Source organism: Ascaphus truei, chromosome 3 (genome assembly GCF_040206685.1).
Source record: "Ascaphus truei isolate aAscTru1 chromosome 3, aAscTru1.hap1, whole genome shotgun sequence".
NCBI classification, from domain to species: domain Eukaryota; kingdom Metazoa; phylum Chordata; class Amphibia; order Anura; family Ascaphidae; genus Ascaphus; species Ascaphus truei.
The window spans coordinates 244,456,697-244,481,313 of record NC_134485.1 but is presented as its reverse complement, the minus strand read 5'-3'; the positions used below and the strand labels follow the sequence as shown (position 1 = coordinate 244,481,313).

General features: G+C 42.4%; 1 protein-coding gene across 3 annotated transcripts in view; it reads right to left on the bottom strand.

Annotated features, from left to right (window-relative positions):
• MGAT4A (alpha-1,3-mannosyl-glycoprotein 4-beta-N-acetylglucosaminyltransferase A) overlaps window positions 1–23,460 on the bottom strand; it is a 119,547-nt gene extending 96,087 nt beyond the window's left edge. The window contains exons 1-2 of one of the 3 annotated variants that reach the window (XM_075590513.1): window positions 23,067–23,460; window positions 21,436–21,741 (exon numbers count right to left, since the gene is read on the bottom strand). In XM_075590513.1, coding sequence (XP_075446628.1) covers window positions 21,436–21,529 — 94 coding nt within the window. In that variant the 5' untranslated portion in view covers window positions 21,530–21,741; window positions 23,067–23,460. The remainder of the gene's footprint in view (window positions 1–21,435; window positions 21,742–23,066) is intronic. The other 2 variants (XM_075590511.1, XM_075590512.1) reach the window with 2 other exon arrangements.
• Window positions 23,461–24,617: the final 1,157 nt, after the last annotated feature.

The window sequence follows — 24,617 nt, the reverse complement described above, 5'->3', positions numbered from 1 at the left end:
GAGTGATTTTTTTTTATATATGTGAAAAATATATATGTGTATATTATTGTCCAAATATATGTATGTATACTATGTGAGTGAATCCAATAAAAAAAAAATGTATAAGACCTGTGTTGATAAATAAAACAAAGATGCTGGCAGCTTTCTTCTTGGGTGCAACAAATGAACCTAAGAAAAAAGCGCCCGATCTTCGTGTGATAACGTATAAAAAATGTAATAAAACATGTGTGAAGACAATTCAAAACTCACAAGAGTACGATATAAAGCAGCATTGTATAAGCTTATACTCATATACAGGAGTAGCCTCGAGGTGCCGCCGCTCTTCCACTGGGAATGGATGTCGTCACTCATCATCAGTGGTGTAACTGGTTTCAAATTCCTCCGTCAACCACAGTCCTGTGGCGCAGGTTCCCACTAATGAAAAAGTCCCAGTGTACCGGAGCAAAGTTTGGCCGGCTTAAACCTTTTGGCTGCTAATAAAAGTCAAATGAGCACTAAATCATGTGCAATAATACCATCCCTACGCGTTTCCTCAGACTTTCTCTGACTTCTTCAGGGGTAATGATAGGTTGGACCGGAACAGGGTTTAAATATATCTCCTGACCAATCAAATGGAGACAGCATGTAATTACATAATGTTATACACTTGATCTTAAAAGAAATACAAGTGAAATTGCTAATTGATTGATTAGAAACACAATGAGCTAGATGAGTATAAAAAAAACAATGTTAAAAGCAACCATTATCATGGTACTTGAATGTTAAACATATATTTACATATATTCATGAAAAAACACACCTTTTGCATTTTGTTGGATTTGATTTAAGGCTATTTAAGATTATTATTGTTAATCTTTTGAGGATGGCATAGATACAATTTGTTATTATAAAATAGTTAATTTGAGGAAAGCAATATACATTTATGTATATATAAGAATAGATCTTTTAGACCTGGAATCCATGTGTTAGACATTGTAAATATTATTCGTTGGAAAATTAAAAATAAATATTAGATTGTCCAAATATATTTATTGTTGGTATTACAGAATTGTTTTTTGTACATATAGCCATGCATAATAATGGTATATTACTTTCCTCTCTGTTGGCAGTAAGTCCTGGTAAGTACAGGTATGCCAGCAGTAGTTATGGAGGTTTTCCCTCACACCATGGTGAGGTGCCCTATGTATGGAGGGGAGTGGCTGTATGCTCTGAGTCCCTGGATAGTGACATCAGGGATGCGCCTGCCTCCTGAAGTATATAAGGCACAACACAGTTAGTTATAGTGTTCGAGCAGCTGTGGAAAATTGTTGGGAAGTTGTAGTTTCCTGCATAAGGGATTGTAGGAACACTTTGTGACCCTAGTGAAGTAACTAGTGGTCCAGGTTGACCAATCGACCTGTCTAAGCCCCTCTGTGTCCAGGGACCTGGCGCAGAGAGGATCTCCCTAGGAGAAGAGGGAATCCCACTTCAATTCGGGAGGGCGTACCTGGCGAAGGGACAGCACGGAGAGATGTGCGGCTAGAGCCGGCAACTGCATGGGGCAGTCTGCTACATCACCGTCTACAATAAAGATGACCTTGTTAACGATACCCCCACTGTGTGTGTGAAATTACTCAGCAGTGGATGGCACCACCAAGAAGGAGTTCCTCACCAGGACCATCTCCCTGCGGAAGCACAGATCCTGATGAGGTGGAGGCGCTGCACATGATGTAAGTTGAACTCGCACCCACTACCTCAGCTACCTGTCCTGATGACATCCCCTAATACCATCAAGCGGGAGACTCAGGAGTCCTGTTGCCTACAGGTGCACCACCAAACACTAACGTAATGGGGGTTGGTTATTAGAGTACCCGGGCCAATGTGAGATTGGGGGGGGGGGAAACCCATTACAATTGGAGGCGCTGCTGAGAGATATATATATATCTATTAAACAGGACAGGCTTTTGCTAGGCACACACTAGGAAACAGGGAAAGTATATGCTGCCACTTTGTGCTGCGTTGGGATGGAACCGCAGGGATACCCTGGGAACCTGAGAGGAGTTAGTGGGTCTGGAGAGGGGCTATAGCTGTCCGAGTCACCTTGAGGTCGCGCTAGGGGTAGGACGCCTGAAGGGATAGCCTGTTAACTAGGTCAGGACTCCTGGAGAGGGTCTGCACTAGGCTGACCAAGAGAGGTAGACGCCCAAGTACTGCATGGAAGCCCCAGAGTACTCTAGCCATTCCAGATCACTTACCGAAGGGAGCACAGACTGGGAGGAAGGAGATACAGTAGACACAGAGAGTGAGCCTAGCCTGAGGAAGTGCAAACACGAGTTAGATCTACGTTAGGTACACAAGGTGGTGCACAAGGCATGTTTATTGTACGGATGTGGTAGCTGCCCCGCAGAGCGGAGCTCCATGTACAATAATCCAGTATACAGTGAGCAAGAAGCGACCGTCAGAATGGAGGATCTGCAAAGAGCAGAAGGTCCAGGATGCCGGGATGAGGAAGAAGAACAAGCTACAGGAAAGACTCTTGTGTGTTTGTTATGGAATGGCGTGAAAGCCGTGGCTGCGCCGTGTTTGTCATGCCTATGTTCTCGGGAAGATACCCCCGAGAATAGTGAGGACGACAGCCTTGCGAGATGGGAGGAACGAAATGGACTTTGTTACACACCAATAAGCAAACAGCCAGACGCTACCTCAAATATGAAGAAGGACAGTACTTACCAAAATGGCGGTTCCCGCGTTCCTGGGACACCACGTGGGCCAGCTGCAGAAAGTCTTGCAACTTTGCAGTTTGCTAATTGTTGGCCAGGATTGGCGGCAACGAGGAAACTCCACCCAGTTGGGGAGTTTGGCGCGAAAGCTGGAGCCGCGCCCTCATGGACTATGACTCACTCCGCCCCAGGGCTGGGTCAGCCTACAAAGCGGCGAGACATCCCCCTAGTTTCAACCAGGGGGAGTGGTCTGCAGTTCCACCGGATGCCGATGGAGGAAGTGGGGGGGAAGGATTGCTCTACCATCCCCTGCACTTCAGTTGCGAAGAGCCATTGATCAATACAGACCGCTAGGACGAGTGCTTCCGTTGGTGACCATGGCTGAGCAAGCGGAGAAAGTAGAACAGAGTCCCTTGATATCCACCCACCCTTATTCGGCTCCAGGAGGCTTCCTGATTATCCACGTAGAGGGTGTGGAGACAGTGGTCTGTCTCTGCCTGCATTGCAGACTGCCTGGCGGAGCCGTGGGCAGCGAGGCTCGATGCCCTCATTGTGGACTGCAATATATGTGGCCTATGACGACATTTGTGCCTGTACAAGCCGTGGGGATGAAAGATCCTACCCCGATGTCGGCTGCGGAGCTTCCGGGTGCACTGTGGAATGTGAGTGCAGGTCCCGCGGAGCCGGAATCAAGCCGAGTTCTTAAGGCCGAGAAAACCAGTCATCGGAAAGGAGCCCATCGACGGTCCCCTACGGGAATACCCCGCCCGAACTGTAAATTAGAGTCCTCGGACGAGGAGTGCGCCAGGTTGGCAGAGGCACAGGACTTGTTGGCGGAGTACCATACTAGTGGTATTCCGTGGCGAGATGCTGTCCCTCGTGGTGTGGAGACACGGAGTTGAGTGTCTCCAGTACCGCGACAACCCGATCGCCGGAGTCCCACTGCCGTGGTGACTAGCGGGTCGGAAGGAGGTCGATCCACCCCGACCCTGCGGAGCAGTAGGTTAACTCCGTGCTCACCGCAGATTCCGGGGGTGGAGGTGAATGAAGAGCGGATCCAGGGTCAGGCTGGACCGCGCAGCAGAAGGGCGTTGCCGGATGTCCTCGTGGAGGAAGAGGTCTCGATTGGGGACCCAACCCAAGATGGCGTCGCAGCACGTGCGTGTCCAGAGGCAGTTCCGGACGACCTGAGCGGTGTCGAGTGGGAGGCGATTGCGCCTCTACGATCGAGCAGTGGGAGTCGATCCCCTACGGACAGACGGAGTGGGCGCTCGAACCGGAGAGCGAGAGGCTCAGCTGCCGAAGGAAAGAATGGACTTTGTGGCGGACGTGAGTCAGGTATAGCGGAGGAGCAGGCCGTGACCCTGCCGGTACCTACCGTCCGGCCCCGTCCCCCAACCATACCCAAAGTTTGCCCCAAGGCCCTAGTTCAATCCCGTCCCTGTCACCTGTTCATTCGGGTCTACCTCTAGCCTGGGGATGTCAGGGGATTCCCGGGGTCCTACTGAGGAACGGACTGGGAGCCTGGACTGGGGAACTTCTGATGATGGATCGGAGGGTGGAGGGTGGATTTCCCGACGAGGGTCGGTACCCAGTGATAGCACTAGTATGCTGAGTATCACGGGTGGACACTGGTCACAGCGTAAGGAAAGGGTTGCGCCATCTGAGGGTACTTCAGGGGTATCATCGGGTGGGCCTGAGGAGGAAGAGCCACTAGAACCCAACTCAGGGGAGGTACGGGAAACTAGGTGGTGGGCACCATTATATGAGGGTTATGTCGCCTGGATAGACCGCACCCGTTTCATTCTAGAAAGGGATGGGGTGGTTGACCATTGGTGGGCTCCTAGGGATTTTGACGATGAGGCCTATCTCAAGGAGCTACGAGTAAAGTGGGACCGAATACAAGGAGGTCTTATTACCCCAAAGGGATCTGAAGGGTTAGATGATCCGGTGGAGTCAGATGAGCCCCTGTCATGGGTGTTACCGGGAAAGGCTGGGCAAACTAAATTAACCCGGGCCTGCCGAGCTGAACGGGCTATTGCAGCCAAATATAAAAGGTCCCATGGGCTTGAATACCCATATGTCCCTGAACCTCTGATGAGGGAAATAGAGGACAATCGAGAAAGGTGACTTCGTAATGATATCGAATACTATATCGTTAATAAGGGAGGAGCCATTAAGGGAGTTCAGGCTGAGCAGAGGGTCTCCCAACTGATGCGGGTCTGGAAAATCGGGCACAGCATTTATATGCACAAGGTGGTGTATTGTAATGAGCGAGGCTTGCCCCGAGAGTTTAGCGTGACAGTCACCGATGCAGCGGGGCGGGAGGTGAAGAAACCAGACCCTCGACACTACTATTAGGTCCCGTCAAAGAGTGGTCTGCCTTTTTCTTTGATTTTCTCTGCTGGTCAGTGAGCGGAAGTTCTGTCATTATTATGTGAATGTGATAATGTTTAACGCTTAATTTGTGTGTTCTTTTTCAGTGTTTCCTGGAGCAAGGTACACCAAATTTAGGCCCCAGCCGGGACGGTGGGGATTCACCAGGGGACAGCATGTAATTACATAATGTTATACACTTGATCTTAAAAGAAATACAAGTGAAATTGCTAATTGATTGATTAGAAACACAATGAGCTAGATGAGTATAAAAAAAAACAATGTTAAAAGCAACCATTATCATGGTACTTGAATGTTAAACATATACTTACATATATTCATGAAAAAACACACCTTTTGTATTTTGTTGGATTTGATTTAAGGCTATTTAAGATTATTATTGTTAATCTTTTGAGGATGGCATAGATACAATTTGTTATTATAAAATAGTTAATTTGAGGAAAGCAATATACATGTATGTATATATAAGAATAGATCTTTTAGACCTGGAATCCATGTGTTAGACATTGTAAATATTATTCGTTGGAAAATTAAAAATAAATATTAGATTGTCCAAAAATATTTATTGTTGGTATTACATGTATCTATGCCATCCTCAAAAGATTAACAATAATAATCTTAAATAGCCTTAAATCAAATCTAACAAAATACAAAGGTGTGTTTTTTTATGAATATATGTAAATATATGTTTAACATTCAAGTACCATAATAATGGTTGCTTTAACATATATAATGGTTGCTTTAACATATAATTCATTATTTGTATCACATGGTTCCACGTAAAAATGATCCCAACCTATATCCATAAGCAGTGTTCGACAAACCTATACATTTGCTCGCCCCGGGCGAGTGGATTTAACATCTTGGCGAGCTCCTATTGGCCCAAGCAGCACACGTGTGGTACAAGGTGGCGAGTAGATTTTTTTGTTTGGCGAGTAGATTTTTTGGTGATTTGTCGACCACTGTCCATAAGTATGATTTTTAATGAATGTAGGTGGTTGTATATGATACAAGGAATACATTTGGATCACATGAAATCCTAATAGATACATACAGAGATCAGGATACAAAAATAAATGGTGTCATTAGAAAAGTAACATTAATAAGGCACTTTGCAATACAAAATAAAAACAGACAAGATATCTTTAATATTGAAGAACAAAGGAACATTGAAATAATGACATCTTTACTAAAAGAAAATGCTCCATTAGCAGATGATCCATCTTTAACTATACATGATAGATTTCTATGGGACAATAACACTGGAGACTCTAATGTTAGCATACAAAACTCCATATTGAATAATTTCAATGAAACACAAACGGACACACAGATATGTGATCCAAGTAAAATAAATTCTCACGGTCAACTTATAACTAATGAATTAGGGGGTTCTCTTTGTGATTTAGGGTCCCCACCCCTTGAACTAGACCATACATCATTTACACCTGGGTCTCTATCCACTCAGATGGAATTAAGTTCCAAGGTTAAAATTAGACATACTCCATTTTCAGCACAATCCACCTATTTCCCCTATCAATCAAAGGGGGCATTTATAGAAACCTTTTATACTATGGTCCTAAAAGATCTAGAATTTATGTGTGAGAATATTATTTTCTCACACAAAAATAACTTATCAAAAGAAGAAAAGCCAGCATTAAAAGAACTTGGGTGTTTGAGACAATTGGTTATTAGACAAGCCGACAAGGGGGTGGGGGGTTGTTTTACAAGACAGGTCCATCTATGTGGCTGAAGCCTATCGTCTTTTGGGAGACGAAAATTTCTATTCTATTTTGGCCAGTAATCCTCTTGAAACTTATCAAGTTACATATAAAAATGTATTACTAAAGGCACAATTAGATGGGATAATTGATAAAGCAGAATTTGGCTTTTTATACAAAAAGTATCCCAGAACTCCAAAATTTTACCTTATTCCGAAACTCCATAAGGACACCCAACATCCACCAGGTAGACCCATAGTTTCAGGGGTGGAGTCAATGACGTCCAGCGTGTCGCAATATGTTGATTATTTTCTACAGCCATTTGTTACTAAACTCAGGTCATATTTGAGGGACACGCTGCATGTCATTGACTCCATCTCCAGGATAAAATGGAAATCTACATACATATATACATACATATATATACACGTGTGACGTGGCCTCTTTATACACATGCATAAATCATAAAAAGGGTTTAAATGCAGTTGGATACTTTTTGGATAGAGATCCAAATTTAGGGAACACTCAGAAGGTTTTCATTTTACAAGCCATAAATTTTATTTTAGAACACAATTATTTTTTGTTTGAGGATCAATATTTTTTACAAATCTGTGGAACGCCTTTGGGACCAGATTCGCCCCCAGCTATTCTAACCTCTACATGGGATTGTGGGAGGATCTACATGTATGTGGTGATGCGCGGCAGGTGGCGGGTCTGGTCTTCTATGGCCGTTTCATAGACGACCTGCTTATCATTTGGGATGGGGATTTAGATACCTTTAAAGACATTTTGAGTTCATTCAATACAAATAACATGGATCTAAAATTCACATATAAGGTGGATAAAACACAAGTTACTTTTTTAGATTTAGTACTTTATATTGACACTATCAGATTGTGACAGACTCATTTCAAGCAAGTGGCCACTAACAGTTTTCTGCATAACAACAGTAACCATTACAATAAATGTTTAGCCAACATCCCCAGGGGACAGTTTCTTAGGATTCGTAGAAACTGTTCCCAGGATTCAGATTACATAATGCAGGGCCAGGTTCTCATAGACAAATTTCTAGCTAAGGGCTACAAGAAAGCTCTAATTTTAGAATCTTTCAAACAAGTAGGTCAGATTTCACATCAAAGTCTTTTGGATAAGTCAGGCAAGGATCGAGTAAAAGATAACAGTTCATTTGGTAAAATACCAATGTTTGTTACACAATTCAACAATGCTTCATGGAAAATTAAAATCATCCTAAACAAACATTGGCCGATTATTTTAGAGGACCCTTTCATTGGTTGAAATCTACCTTCAAAAATACTATTAGTATATCAAAAAGCACGTAATATTAAAACTATGGTAGCCCTCAGTAGATTAAAAAGCACAACAAATTTTGATATAGAAGACAAGTCTAGACATGGAAATTTCTCATGTGGGAGAACAAGATGTCTAACTTGCAAACATCTGAAGAAAACAAATACTGTAGGTACAAATCCCAATGGGACTATAATCCCAGTTAAGGGCAGGATCAATTGTTTATCCACTTTCGTTGTTTATAGCATTAGTTGTCCTTGTGGTTTTCGTTACATAGGGCGTACAGCACGTACCCTTAGCACACGTTTCTTGGTACATCGTCGCAATATTATTCATGGCTTACAATCTCATTATCTATCCAGGCACTATATGGAGAAACACAATAAAGATCCTGCTTCACTCATTTTAATGGGTATATAAGCCATTCCAGTATCACTGCTTAGTGGGGATAGATATAAAAGATTAAATCTTAAAGAAACCTTTTGGATATACACATTTAACACTCTAATTCCAAAAGGTCTAAACAAGTGTCTAAATGTTAGTACTATAGTTTGATCTTTTGAACAATCATACATTTTAAGTTTCCTATGTTTTCTTGGTTCTGTTTTTTTACTCGTTGTAGCTTTCCACAGAGGTCTGGTTTTGAGCACATTTAGGTGTGCTCCCTCTGTGGGGGCATGAACAATGAGAGTCCCTTGATACATTCACTTTACACTTCACTCTTTCATTTTATTTGACATTATAAATTAGTAATATTTTTGATTATTGTTACTTAACACAAAACTTAAAATACACATCAATATTCATATTTTACACATTAACTTCACATTATTTTAGTCAATTTAATAGACTTCACACACACCAACATTTTGCCAATAAGCAAAGAAAGACATATTTATTTTTATTGACATATCACACGATAATGTTATATATCGTATATTTACGATATATAGACATCTTTATTATTAGCTTTTTGTTAGACACATTGGGTCATTTGTCCGTTCTTTTACTTTCCTTGCTTGCGTTCAACAATACTCCTCCTAGTGTCACTACAGGTACCCATGGTTTATCTCTTAACATTTTATTACTAAAGTAGGATTTATGGTACTATCATACAGAATAGGTACAATCACTATATCAATTGTTTCCTTATTTTTATCCATATTTTTTATTTATTTTTATTTTCATTTTGGTTTTTATATGTTATCATTAGGACCTCATGAGTTAATTATTAATTTAACCATTTGTTTTTGTATTCTGATCTCTGTATGTATCTATAAGGATTTCATGTGATCCAAATGTATTCCTTGTATCATATACAACCACCTACATTCATTAAAAATCATACTTATGGATATAGGTTGGGATCATTTTTACGTGGAACCATGTGATACAAATAATGATATATATATATATATATATATATATATGCACAAAAATCAATTATGTAATACTAACAAATATTTTTGGACAATCTAATATTTATTTTTAATTTTCCAAAGTATAATATTTACAATGTCTAACACATGGATTCCAGGTCTAAAAGATGTATTCTTATATATACATATGTATATTGCTTTCCTCAAATGAACTATTTATAATAACAAATTGTGGGCCTCATGCAGAGAGCAGCGCTAACAGGGAAAGCGGCATGTTTTGGCGAATTCTGCCTTGAGAAAGGCAGATAATGGCAAGTTTTAAAAAAGCGCCAATTTTTTTTTTTTTTTTATTGAAACTCGCCGCGCGGCTGGAGAGATCCTAATCTCTCCAGTGTTTAAAACGGCCGTATGCAGAGAGCCGCGAACGCCATCTAGTGGCTGTTCGCACCAAAAAAATGGCGCGATTTTCAACATTTTTCCCCTCCACCATGAAGCTGGCGCTCCGCGGCCGGTGGGAGAGAAAAAAAAAAGATTTCTTTCCCACTAGTTTCAACAGCGCTCATAGCGCTCATAGCGCTGGTTGAAACTCTCCATATGCAGAAAGGATTGTAAATGCAGTTTTATGCCCTTTCTGCATATGGAGAAAAAAACTCTCCAATAAAGCTAAATTTTATTCCCCTCTCCAATTCTAAATAGCGCCTCTGCATGAGGCCCTGTATCTGTCATCCTCAAAAGATAAACAATAATAATCTTAAATAGCCTTAAATCAAATCTAACAAAATACAAAAGGTGTGTTTTTTATGAATATATGTAAGTATATGTTTAACATTCAAGTACCATGATAATGGTTGCTTTAACATTGTTTTTTTTTATACTCATCTAGCTCATTGTGTTTCTAATCAATCAATTAGCAATTTCACTCATTGTATTCCTTTTAAGATCAAGTGTATAACATTATGTAATTACATGTTGTCTCCATTTGATTGGTCAGGAGATATATTTAAACCCTGTTCCGGTCCAACCTATTCATTTCCCCCTGAAGAAGTCAGAGAAAGTCTGAGGAAACGCGTAGGGATGGTATTATTGCACATGATTTAGTGCTCATTTGACTTTTATAAGCAGCCAAAAGGTTTAAGCCGGCCAAACTTTGCTCCGGTACACTGGGACTTTTTCATTAGAGGGATCCTGCGCCACAGGACTGTGGTTGACGGAGGAATTTGAAACCAGTTACACCACTGATGAGGAGTGACGACATCCATTCCCAGCGGAAGAGCGGCGGCACCTCGAGGCTCCTCCTGTATATGAGTATAAACGTATACAATGCTGCTTTATATCGTACTCTTGTGAGTTTTGAATTGTCTTCACACATGTTTTATGACATTTTTTATACCTTATCAAACGAAGATCGGAGATATATATATATATATATATATATATATATATATATGCAAATATAGCTGTATGCTCATCTGCATGTCTTAGGCAGGTCTGCAACCCCGCCTTTCCCCATTATCACCCAGCATACAGCACTTCCACTGCAGCAAGGGATTCTGGGAAATGACATGCAAATGAGCACACAGTGTCACTTTTTGCCTCAATAACCATTTTTAACATGGTTCCCTATAGGCTTAAGCTTGCTGCATGGTCACAGCTTTGAGCACAGCCAGGGTTAAGGTGCATACCCAGAAAACCACCCACAGACAGCTGTTTATATATATATATATATTCTACTCAAAATCAACTGTAAGCTAAATTCACCTTGTTTAAGAGGTCAATATATTTGTTTCTACCGACTTATAAACAATTTCAGTTTTTAAAATAGCCCCTTCATCAGATAAGTCTCTGTGGTTGCCATTTCAAGATTCCACCGCTTGTCTCATCCTCACGGCTAAATGAGGGCAGTTACATCAAACGGGAATCCAAGTTTCATCTGATTTTACCTGCCATGTTATTCTAGCACAGGCACCCAAAATGTACAGACTTCCTCTACTTTCAAAGGAGAAGGGGGAAAAAAATCACTTATTTTTTTAACGTTTTAGTTCGCGGAATGTGACATGACTAACCACATTTTTGCTGAAATGTACCACAACCTATTGTACAATGTGCCGTCTTTTAAAGTCTACTTTTGAGACAAAAGGGATTGTTACTAGAGCAAAAACGGGTAGTAGGTTCAAGATGCCATTGCCCTGTTTGGTGGTGCAAATGCAGTACAAAATGAAAAACCTAGACACAGATTATATTTGCAAAATATATAAGTATCTTCCAAAGAGTGATAATCAAAATGGACTGTATGATAACAGAAATTAAAAAAAAAAAATTAAAAAGGTGTTTTTATGCTTGTGTGCCAGGAACAGGGTGACCTTTGACCAGTCAGACGCTTACAAATATGGGGGTATGATCAAGACTATTGTTCATGACCAGTTATGGGGAGATATATCTGCGGTGATAAAATGTGCCCGTGGAGCCCTGTAAAATGGATGTTCGAACAAAATAAACAGCTCAATGTCAGAATTACTCAAATATATTTGCCTGAAACAAAATCACTTGACCAACCAACCACGATGCGCAAAAATGCTTTACCATTGCAAAAATGTAAAAAAATAAAATAGTTAATTTTATCTGCATACGATACTAATGTAACACACAGCGCCATAACTGGAGTGAGTGGGGCCATGAGTGTAAATACTCTTGGACAAAGTGGTTACATATTTAGGCTGCTTAACTTTCAGGATGAACATTAAAAATGTTCTAGCAAGATCTTTAAACATACACATGTGCAGATATGCGTGAAATGTATCACGCAGGACTGCCACCTGTTTAGAATTCCTGCCTCGCCTTGGCCCATAGGACTCATACTGTTGGGCAGAATATCTGCATATTGCGCACTACTGTACAGGGAGGTGGGAGTGCTGTCCGGTGCTGACAAGACGAAGGAGCCATTCCTAAAACGGCGATCATATAATTTCCGTGTAAAACTGGACGTTTTTGCAGACATGCACCATACCATATTTATTAAGCAGTTATTGCAAAATTGCGTTTCACCCAAATAGATACAGACAGAAATTGAATCTACCCAAGGTAGGTGATTTGGGGCTTTTGGGGGGGGGGAGGAAAGGTAACTGGGAAATGTGTAAATATTACTTGTTAATTACATACTTCCAGGTATACTCTCTCCTCCAGGTATTACTCGTCTCACCACATGGAGGAAAGGTTTCATCTAAAGCCCAAATTCACCTACCCTGAGGAGGCAAGATTTCGGGCTGTGACTTTCTGGACAACATTGCCCTAAACCGGGTGAATGAAAGTGCACGAAAATGAGATTTCAGTGTGTGTGATTTTTCTGCATAACTATTTACGTTGATCAAAATTGTACTGTGTCTTTCCCTTGGCAAGATAACCGTTTATTGAATAGTAGGCCCCTAAGAAAGTATCTATAACCTTTTGTCTTGTACACAATGATTCTGAGTTGGTGTTGGTCTTATGTGGAGTTGAAATTTAATTTGGCTTTGGTCCTATTTGAAGTGACACAGTTGCAGTATATTCGTCTACATAATCACACAGAAGATGCCATCTGAAATGACGCCCCAAATACCAGAAGATAATCGCATCTGCTTTCTACGCCTTTAGATTTCAGTGAACAAATGTAATATTCACACATTATAAAACGGCTGCTACTTATGACTCAAAGCTTTTGCATCTGCCATGTAAACTGGGATGCTCTGGAACCTTTCCATCCTCCTTCAAACATGCAACAGTCATACCATTACTCAAAAACAGCAAGCTTGACCCTACCTGTCTTTCTAACTATCGACCTGTCTCCCTCCTGCCTTTTGCCTCTAAACTACTTGAACGTCTTGTATTCTCTCGCTTACTCCATTTTCTCAACACCTATTCTCTCCTAGACCCTCTACAATCTGGCTTCCGCACTGCTCACTCCACCAAAACAGCCCTCACCAAAATAACTGACGACCTCCATGCTGCCAAAGACAGAGGTCATTACACTCTGCTCATATTACTCGACCTCTCTGCAGCATTTGACACCGTGGACCACCCTCTTCTCCTCCACATTCTCCATACTCTAGGTATTCGGAACAAAGCTCTATCCTGGATCTCATCCTACCTCTCCCATCGTACTTTTAGTGTCTCTTCTGCTAACACCTCCTCCTCCTCTATTGATCTCTCTGTGGGGGTACCCCAGGGCTCTGTCCTGGGACCTCTTCTCTTTTCTCTGTACACACTCTCTCTAGGTGACCTAATAACATCTTTTGGGTTTAATTATCACCTCTATGCCGACGACACACAAATATACTTTTCAACACCTGACCTTACACCTGCTGTACAAACCAAAGTTTCTGAATGTCTCTCTGCTATATCATCCTGGATGGCCCTCCGACGCCTTAAACTCAACATGGCTAAAACAGAGCTCCTCATACTTCCTCCCAAACCTGGCCCTACTACCTCCTTCCACATTACTGTTGGAACTACAATCATTCACCCAGTAGCCCAAGCACGCTGCCTAGGGGTCACACTCGACTCCTCTCTCACATTCGCCCCTCACATTCAAAACATTTCTAAAACTTGTCGCTTTTTCCTCCGCAATATAACTAAGATACGCCCTTTCCTCTGTTGTTCGACTGCTAAAACTCTGACTTAGGCCCTCATTCTCTCCCGTCTTGATTACTGTAACCTCCTGCTGTCTGGCCTTCCTGCCTCTCACCTGTCTCCCCTACAATCTATCCTAAATGCTGCTGCCAGAATCACTCTACTCTTTCCTAGATCTGTCTCAGCATCTCCCCTCATGAAATCCCTCTCCTGGCTTCCGATCAAATCCCGCATCTCATACTCCATTCTTCTCCTCACTTTTAAAGCTTTACACTCTTCTGCCCCTCCTTACATTTCAGCCCTAATTTCTCGCTATGCACCATCCCGACTCTTGCGTTCTGCTCAAGGATGTCTACTTTCTACCCCCTTTGTATCTAAAGCCCTCTCCCGCCTTAAACCTTTTTCACTGACTGCCCCACACCTCTGGAATGCCCTTCCCCTCAGTACCCGACTAGCACCCTCTCTATCCACCTTTAAGACCCACCTTAAGACACACTTGCTTAAAGAAGCATATGAATAGCACTGTGGATATTCTGAACACAGGATACATAAAGATTGGCCCCCTGCAGACGCACTTACCAGAACTCCCTCCTACTGTCTCTGTACGTTCTCCCTACCTACCAATTAGAATGTAAGCTCCTCAGGGCAGGGACTCCTCTTCCGAAATGTTACTTTTATGTCTAAAGCACTTATTCCCATGATCTGTTATTTATATTATCTGTTATTTATTTGATTACCACATGTATTACTACTGTGAAGCGCTATGTACACTAATGGCGCTATATAAATAAAGACATACAATACAATACAATGAGAATCTCATGATATGGGCAAGATGGAAAAACGAGCGAAGCATAACTATTTTGCCGTACTAATGTTGTACTTACATGATATTTAACAGCTTGCAGCACAAGATACAAATCTGTACAGTAGCTACTTTGTACACTAGTGAGTAGAAATTTAAATAAAGTCTCAGGCTAACAAAAAACATTTTTTTTTTAAATGTGTGTGCGCCGAGCACGCGTGTTGTAAGTGAAACTTCGTGTTTTCTCACTGAAATTGTATTTGCGATGGTGACATTTTTAAATCGAACGAAAGACGTTTGAGAGTATAATGAATTGTTTGTATTTGTGTTATTTCTGCTTGCAGGTAATGGGCAAATGAAAAGTAATGGTAATGTGGAAGTTTTGCATATAAAAGTACAGCTAGTCTCTTAGGTTTGCTTATAAAATGACAGGTACTGTGGCAGGTTTCTATATCAAAGTAGTTTTAGTGTGTCAGGTTTTGATATAAAAAGTAGTGGTACAGTGTTACGTTTGTTTATATAATTGCTGGTACTGTGTGACGTTTGGATATAAAAGTAGTTGTACTGTGTCCGGTTTTAATATGAAAGTATTGGTACTGTGTCAGGTTGTGATATTAAAGAAACAAGAATAAAAACCGGGCGCTTCTTAAACTAAAGTGAAAAAATATATTGTCTATACAGTGCAAGTGACAGTGATGTGTAAATTTTAAATGTATATCATATAATATGATAAATAACCTCCACCAATATAAAGTGAATATAATAGTGATGTGAAATACAAAAATGAAAAGCAGCTCTACACCCTTTAAACGGACTGTCCAGGTCCAGGTAGATCTTTGGTAGGTTGACAATTTGAGCGGAGCGCTGTGGGTCTCGTGAACATGAAAGAAAGAATATATAATAGTGCAGATGGTATAAACAAATGAAGTCTCAAAGTATATATGTCTCTGCAATGGTGGTACTCACAATTGACAATGTCAATATAAGGCGTATCAGAGACACTTCTCTCTCTGATAGGAGCCCTTTAATGGATTCCCCCTCAGAGTGGTGTCTTCATAGCGTGTCAGGAAGCTTGTTTGTGGTCAAGTTTTAACTCCCAAGGTTTATGTAGAAGAAAAGAGTTCACGAGACCCACAGCGCTCCGCTCAAATTGTGATATTAAAGTACTATTACTTTGTAATGTTTGCTTATAAAAGTAGTAGTACTGTGTCAGCTTTGTTTATGAAAGTACTGGTACTGTGGCAGCCTGACTTCTAAAAGTACAGGTCCTGTGTCAGGTTAATAGTTATTTCATAGAAGATTTCTGTGTTCCTTGTGAATTTGTAAGTGTTTAAATACTAGTGCCAGGGTAATGTTGGACCCCAAACTGAAAACAATATAGTGTAGGACGTTATAGTAAGTGCAGAAATAGGTCTCCAATGTTGTGCAACTGAATGTCAAATTATTTATCATAACACATATCTAAAAATGAGCCCAGAGTGTCCAGCTCTGAGGGGCATAGGCCGGGGGACTGTCAGTGTAATGAGGAAGGTTTCCAGGCTAATGTTGTTTGAATTTGGAGCCGGTGGCGGTGAGTGCGCTCGAGCATGCGTGGTGAGGTGGAGAGTGACAATGCAGGCTACAGTATGATAAATGCCGTGGTTTCAATTCGGAGGGAGTGTGGGGGCAAGCGCACGCGTTCATGAATTTCCATCTTTATCACCAATGTGTTAGGATCGGCGGTAGGTCCGCCCCCGTGTTGACCCGGGTGACTCGCTGCAGGTTACCCACATGCACCCTGCCGCCAGATACAGGGATTCCCTCAGGTTCAGGCTTAGGCCCCGCGACGACATGCTGCGCCGTCCGACTAAGGAATACTCCAGGCTCGGTCTTAGACCCTGCCCCCGCAACGACACGGGCGACGCGTCACGCCGTAGCAAGCACAGCACACGAAGGGTTAATCCCCACTGATTTCGGTGCACCTGCGGCCAAACTCCGCCCCCCTCTACCATTGGGCGGCTGCTACCTAGTGGGCAGTACTTTCTATACCTGCTTGCAGCTCATTGGCCTAACCTCGTTTATATGCTCAGCCAGCCCTCTGGCAAATTGGCTGAGCATAATACTTCCTCATATAACGAAGTGCTTGCCTCAACCTTGTCCTTTTGCATTCATTGCTCCTGTCTCGTCTTTCCGGGTTTTTACCTTGCCTCGTACCTGGACCCCGACTTCTCTCTGACCCCTTATCTCGGCTTGCCATTGGACTTCTACCATCTCCGCTCCTGGACCCCGGCTACCCGATCTCTCCAACCCCTGAACACGGCAAGTATATACTACGACCCTCCTCTCTCCAACCCCTGACCACGGCTACTACATGACAATCCTCACCACTCCAACCCCGACCCAGCTACGACTACTACTCTGCACTCCAGACGCACTCACACGGCTGGAGGACGGTTATTTCTAATCCCCCACCTCAGCCTTGCGGTCCTGTCTGTGGTGAGCACCCGTTACACAACTGCTGTAACATTAGCCAACGTCTGAGTGCCCTCGCACAAGTACTTGTGCAGGCGCCTGCGCGAGCATGACGACATTACCATCCCCAGCAACGATTTTAATAGGTAGCGGGTGCGCGCTCTCGTGCACGGACCCTACTTCCGTTACGCATTTTCATGAAGGAGTTTTGTCCCATCAAAATTTACTGTGTGTCAGCAACGTTACACTTCACAAATAAATGTATTTTAAATATTCTATGAGGAAAAACACACTTTGATATACACATCTTATTTTTAAGTTATGGTTGGATATACCCTACAATATTATAATGAGCCAGAGGCAATTATCTCATTATACTATCATCAAGTTCAACAGATTAATTTATGTTTGCCAATCATGTAAAAGGAGGAACCACCGCTTTATTACAACGGTTTGTGAATCGTAATAGCAGCAGTAGAAAGTAAATTAAATTCCGTCTGTTAAATACCAGATATCTGTAACTAAACACACAAAGCAGATCAAGAGAGAAAACTATTCACAGAGAATTATTTTTATATTTCACTTCAAAATCTATCACATAGGAAAAGCGAGACATTGCTTCAGACTGAAAATGACAGCACTGCTTATTTCAATGACATGCCCTTTGCTCCCGTCTCGGCTTATGCAACCAACTAACTAAACAAACATTCAATGTCAGAGGGTCTGCAATGTGCTCACATCTGAATGATTGACAGATCTGAATATACCGTATAGGAGGTGTAGGAGGTTCGTGTTTTAGAAAAGAAAAAAAAAGTATTTTGTTTCTTAATTTTTACGTGCTGATCAATATCAAGAAAGAAAGAAAGAAAGAAAGAAAAGTGCGGTTATTAAATTTACAAATACATACTTTTACAGGAAAATTCATTGCGTATTGATAAGCATATACAGTACTAGGTTTTTTGTGGACTACATTTTGGTTTTAGATCTCAGCTGTTCTGACAATAGAATGACTCCTGGAAATCTCCTTTCCTTCTCCCAATCCCCGAGGATGAAGTGCTAAACCTCGAACCCGGTTCCTTCAGCATCTACAGTGTATTTCTACTCTAAAACTGAACCTTTACTCAACTCAATTATTGGATTGTAATGAAAGTGTCACAGTCTATTCTGAAGTCAAATTGCCCTGCTCAGGATGTGCAACCAGGCTCACACAGCTTGATTACTGAATATCTAGTTCAACATTTCAAATATGCTCCAATAAAGATCATATTTTAGGGCTTTGGTTTTAATGCCATTGTACATATCACGGATAAGACTTCACTTGCAATATTGTGTCCAGGTCTGGAAATCACATCTCCAAAAGGAGATAAAACAAAAAAGGTTTCAGGATATACTACACCTATGTAATAATGAAGCGTTAGTTACACATGCCTGGCACTCCTGCTAATCAAAATACGTGATGTGTAGTTGCAATAATGTCAGCTATTTAACAATTATGTTGTGTCATTTTTTATACTTCCAAGGATTTAAAGCCAATCTGTTTAACAGCGGGGTTACTGGATTATGGTTTAAGCATGTGAAAAATAATTGGCAATATTTTTACATACCCATCTCTTCCACTCTTTCTGAGCTTATCTTTTTTTAATTGTATGATTCATTTAGTCTACATTACTCCCATCATCTTCTTTGACTCATGAGCTGAATTACGGAGTAGCTTAAATAAACGTGGGGTGCAGAATCTTGTCCACAGGCCGTCAGTTAAATAGGCGGGATTTACACATTTTGTACGTTTTTCAATATTTGGCTTGAAAAGCACAAAAATTACTACTACTACCACAACACACACTTTGATGTGATTCCATGCCTTGCCAGGAAAAATCTATAGGGAGAGATGTACACGTGTGATTTGGTGCCATGCTCCATATTCTGCTTTAGGTTGCATCATATGCATGACATTTACACGCCAGATTTCTTACACGTGCTGCAGTGAGCTTTACTTCACTTAAAAAAAATGGACCAATATAAATGCTTTGCAACACGATGTCAGCCCCGCTGCTAGAGGAGAGGTGAAATACAACATGAAATCAGCTTCTAGCAATCTCTACTCTTTATGGATTTCATAAATTATGTTTGAACTATCAGTCTCGAGATCAGCGTTTTTCAACCTGGCATCCCACAGGGGCTGGCAGGTAAGGGGGGGTGCAGTGCACAAAGTTTGCGCACCTCTGCTCTAGACATTAACACACGGTTACATATACAGTACGATATTGGTTTATTGCTTCCCACCACATTTACTAGGAGCCTAAATTATGTAATCTGTTTAACACACTGACAGCGGAGGGATTAAAAAAAAAGGTAATGTCATTGTGTAAATGCAGTCAGTACTTAATGCTGTAAATAATACCGTGTTAACTAAAGGATTTTTAATATGTATGTGTTTTGCATACTGGAAATAAGTCTCCTTCATCCTCTGTAGCTGGTTTCCCGGGAGACCCCTTCGGCTTTCTCAAACAGAATCACACTGCTTTTCCTGTATAACATTGCCAAAAGTTGTATCTTTCATGTATACTGGCGCTAAGAGACGCATGTTTAAAATTCAACATTAATTTTATTGCCTAAAAAAGACATTTGCATACATTAATACCCTGCTGCATTCATCTTAACAAATCTATTTTTTGAGGTTCTGAAAGCAGCCAACCTATTTGCACAAATTAATGTACTGAGGCCCTTCAAGCAAAGAAAATGTATCGGGGATGTGAGACCTGAAAACTGCAGGCCATGGGACCAAAAAGTGCTCAAGATGTTATGTTTTGGGACACCTCACATCTCCCAACATGTAGCTTCTAGGAGGTGTGTGTGTGTGTGTGTGTGTGTGTGTGTGTGTGTGTGTGTGTGTGTGTGTGTGTGTGTGTGTGTGTGTGTGTGTGTGTGTGTATATATATATATATATATATATATATATATATATATATATATATATATATATATATATATATATATATATATATAATAGTGGTGCTACAGGATGCAGACTGTCTAACTACCCAAAATACATTTACTTTATTTTATGTCTCCTGGCTGCAATACTAGGGGAAAAAATTGCACCAAGTTTATGAAAAGAAAATCTCCAGTTGCTTTCTAGCACTATTTTTTTGCAGCCAGGAGACTTTAGTAAACAGACCCTTAGTTTTCAGGGACATATTTCAGATTCCCTTGTAAAATGTGGTTGCTTGAAAAAAAAGTGTAGGACCATGATTGTTTTTTTTGGATAAGGATCCCTATAATTATAATTTTGAAATTCTGTGTAAATCCAACTCTCTCTAATAGCGCGTCCGAAATCAGATGCTTTGTAAGGAACCCCAACCCTCTCTATTAGCATGTCTGAAATCGGATGCATTGTAAGGAACCCCAACCCTCTCTATTAGCATGTCTGAAATCGGATGCATTGTAAAGAACCCCAACCCTCTCTATTAGCATGTCTGAAATCGGATGCATTGTAAATTGTTCTGGATTTGGTACAATTTTCAAATGACTTGAAAATTACAGGGAACCCTTTAATGATGCCCGCGGAACGCGTTGATAAACAGTGCACTAGCTTAGGCTGCGTCCATAGAAGCACCGACAGCGCTGAGCAGTGCGGACGCTCTACGATGAGCCCCGTCATCCTCAATGAAGATGTCTTCAGAAGGTGCTTCTGCGAGCGTCCGCATGCGCGCTTACGTGCTGGGATTTTCAGCCGACTGCTGAAATTGTTCCCGAGCGCACTGTCGGCTGAAACACCCAATCGGAGCGAAGCAGCGCCGTGACGCTTTGCGGCTATTGGCCCAGTAACGTCAGTGCCCCGCCTCCGATCGCGCACCGTGGCTCGCCTGCTAGTCCATGTAATCATCGCTCCTGATTGAGCAGGCGAGACTCAGCGTCAGCGCGGAGGAGCGCTGTCGGTGCTTCTATGGACGCAGCCATATGCTGCATGCTCACCGAGCAAGGAACAGGCTTATAACGTGTGTGACTTGACAAAAAATAGCTGAAAATGTTCAGAAGCTATGAGATCGGAGTGTAGCTGCCACGTCGCTTACCTTTCCCATTTTGCCAAGCTGTATACCAGGACAGGCTCAGGAAAGACGTGATGAAAACTAACGCGGTGGCCACAGTTGCATTTCGGAGCCTCATTTCATTGCACCATCACACTGGTTCAAAGGTCTCTGCTCTTAGTTTTAACGGTGCAAAGAGTAACGAGCAGGTCTTTCCAACGCCCTGCAATGCATCAATTGCCCCTCTTCATCAGCCCCGACAGATGACCTCCATCGCTCATATTCACACACAATGTCATGAAGGTTTGTCACATCCCTCGCCCCGATTTCTCTGATGTTTCTGCTTTCTCCCTGTTGACAAATAAAAATCGAGAGTGAAATGCTTCAGTAAAGGAGTCTCCACAGCGCAGTTTGCTGCAGGAAACATTCACTGCATCTGGGAGTTGGAAAAAAGCAGAGACCAGTTTCCTCCCTAATTTGTGGCTGAAAATGTGATAAATGCCAGATACATGATAAACCAAATACAGTAATTTCTCATTACAAATACATGGTGGGGCAGGTTAAGGAAGATAATGCATAGCGTAAGGTTATGTTTCCACTACAATATTACAGCTCACTTTTGTGAATAGAAAAGTATTTGCTTATCTTAAAACAACACATTGCAGAGCTGAAGGGATCTTCAATATCTACTTTTTTCACACAGCAGTTGATTATAGAACTTGTTCTGATCAGAAATGCAGGAACAGGATATGCGTGTGCTTGAAATGAGAGAGGAAGCAGAACTCTACATGTTACATGAATGTTTTGAGTTTTTTAAACTTTTTTTTTACAGCTGTAATGCTCTGGTGAAGATTTACAAACAAACTGCAAGTCCTTTTAACAGAAAATGAGCATTGATGATGATGAAAGGACATTAGTGTCAGACCCAAAATAAGGTGATCAGTATAGATGAGGAATGAGCACCAAACCTTTGTGTGTGGAGATCTGGCACCAAGGAGATGTCACCTGCCCCTGTAATCACTTTGTTTTAGGATGTAACCTAGTGGAAAGTCCTACTGAACTGGTGAAGATTGGTCATTGGTTGAAATTCCAAATTAAGGGAACAACAGGAGAGTGTTTCATAGATCTAAACTGTCCATACATGAGACCTGTGAGTTTTGCAGAACTCTGCACGCTGTATTTATGAAGATCTCCCTGATGGTCCATTAGGAAGCAGCAGGATGTCTTTTAGGCGTGTAATAGATAATGAGAGGACATAGTGTCCACAGCAGTAACATGCTAAGGATAGACTAACCCATCACAAACACCGGGCATGTGCTGCACGATTTCTCCCCAGGGCTTGCTGCGTGAGAGTGTAACCTTGTTTATATTGTTATTAGCATGCGAGCTCATGTGCACCAGGTACCACAGTTACTTCTGCTCATCCCATTCACAGGCCTGTCTACCTTGCTATAACCACAGAGCGCGCGCCCCCCCCCCCCCCCCCAAAAGCTATGAGATAGTAGATCATGTACAGGGGTATCACACCCTCCGGAGCCGGCACGCTCACGCCTTGCACCTCTGCTTCCCTTCCAGCGCTGAAGGGGTGCACGCGGACAATGAAGGAGTAGAACCCTCCTCCGTCACCACGGCGCGCGCTCCTATCACGCGTAGGGCGCTCAACTGCAGCTCGTTACCGTTAAGTTAAAGGATCCCCGGGGCTCGGTCAGTGGGGCGCTGCTTTCTCCGCCGATTAAAACTGGTATCCCCCCTCTTTAACCCTGGCAGCTCGGTCTCCGACTTGCCTCGGTGCTTTTAAATGGATCCCACGCTGTGCAGGTGTATGCCCGCTCTCCGCCGCCCCATCCTGCACACATCACATTGCTCTATGTGCAGCCCTGGACCTCTGCCTGGCCCCGCCTCCACCTAGCAGGGTGGTGGGCGCACCTCCGCCGATGCCCCGCCCAGCGCGGCACCGCCGCCAATCACAAGGCAGGTGACAGTAACCACCACCCGCTCCTACGAATCCGCCTCTTGTGCCGCTGTCAAGCTGGGGGAAGCGCGAGAGTCGCCGCGAGGCTTCCCCAGGCCGGTCTCCGTCCTGTCCCTCCTACCTCGGGGATGCCTCGCAGCGAGTCTCGTGCTCAGTGGCTCGCGCGAGTGCTGCAGGCAGGGTGCTGTAGGGCACTTCTGTAATCACACTCACTGCTGCAGGAAGTATTTTTTTGGATGGGGGTGCTGCCCATGCTATATCAGTGACATACACACTTAACCATGATGTAAAAATGTAGAAACCCGGGGGGGGTTTACAGCACCTCCCCTCCACCCCTAGTTCCAGCCCCTATTCACTCACCTCTTTAACAGCTGTTTTCACAGCACATTGGATGCAGCTACTGTATGTATCAAGTCAAACTGCTGTCACTCTGGGGCAAAATGCCGCATAAATATGTCTTAAAGAAACATCCAGCTGATGCATCTGGTGTATTGTAAGCTCAATTATTGCACCAAAGAAAGGTCTTCGTTTGACCCCATCAGAAATGTCAACCTCCAAAGACCGCAGCTGTGAGATTTGCATGTCATTGACCTGAAAAAAAAGAAATTTTCATAGAAAAGTACTGAGTTCTAGCAGAGAGACTTCTGTCAGGCCAATGGTCAGTGACTCAAAGGGCTTTATTCATGAAGGAAATCAGCCTAAAACTGCCATTGACTGGGATAGGGTCTATGGGACTTATTATGTATCTGCCAAACCAGCCATTGTGTCCAATTTCTGATAAAATTCCAGATTAAAGGGTTGATAAAGAATAACCCCTCAAATTACTAATACTCGGCAAAGATCAGTAAAAATGAATGTCTCTCCAATGCTCATTACATGTCAAGGAACACCGTCATATATGTCAAGAAAAATAATCCACCGATATCGGTGTACAGTATGTGTTATTTGATAACATTAATAAATCTAGCACTGTTTGCTTTTACGTGGTTTAAAGCAAGGAAGTGTTTCATATGTAACACTGTTTCTCTCTCCCCCCCCCCCCCCTCTGGGAGATCCACTGTGTTACTAATGTGTGTGGTGCGGTACCTGTTAGGCTCCAGGAAATACTGAGCCGTTTGCATGATGGTAGTGAAACCAGGACAGGCTTATGGTGATCTCTGGGTTCTTTTGTTGGTACTTCAGCGCCTCCAGTTATGATGGGCTCCCGGGTTTCAGGACATCAGCTCCCACCACAACATCTCTTACCCCTCCTGCC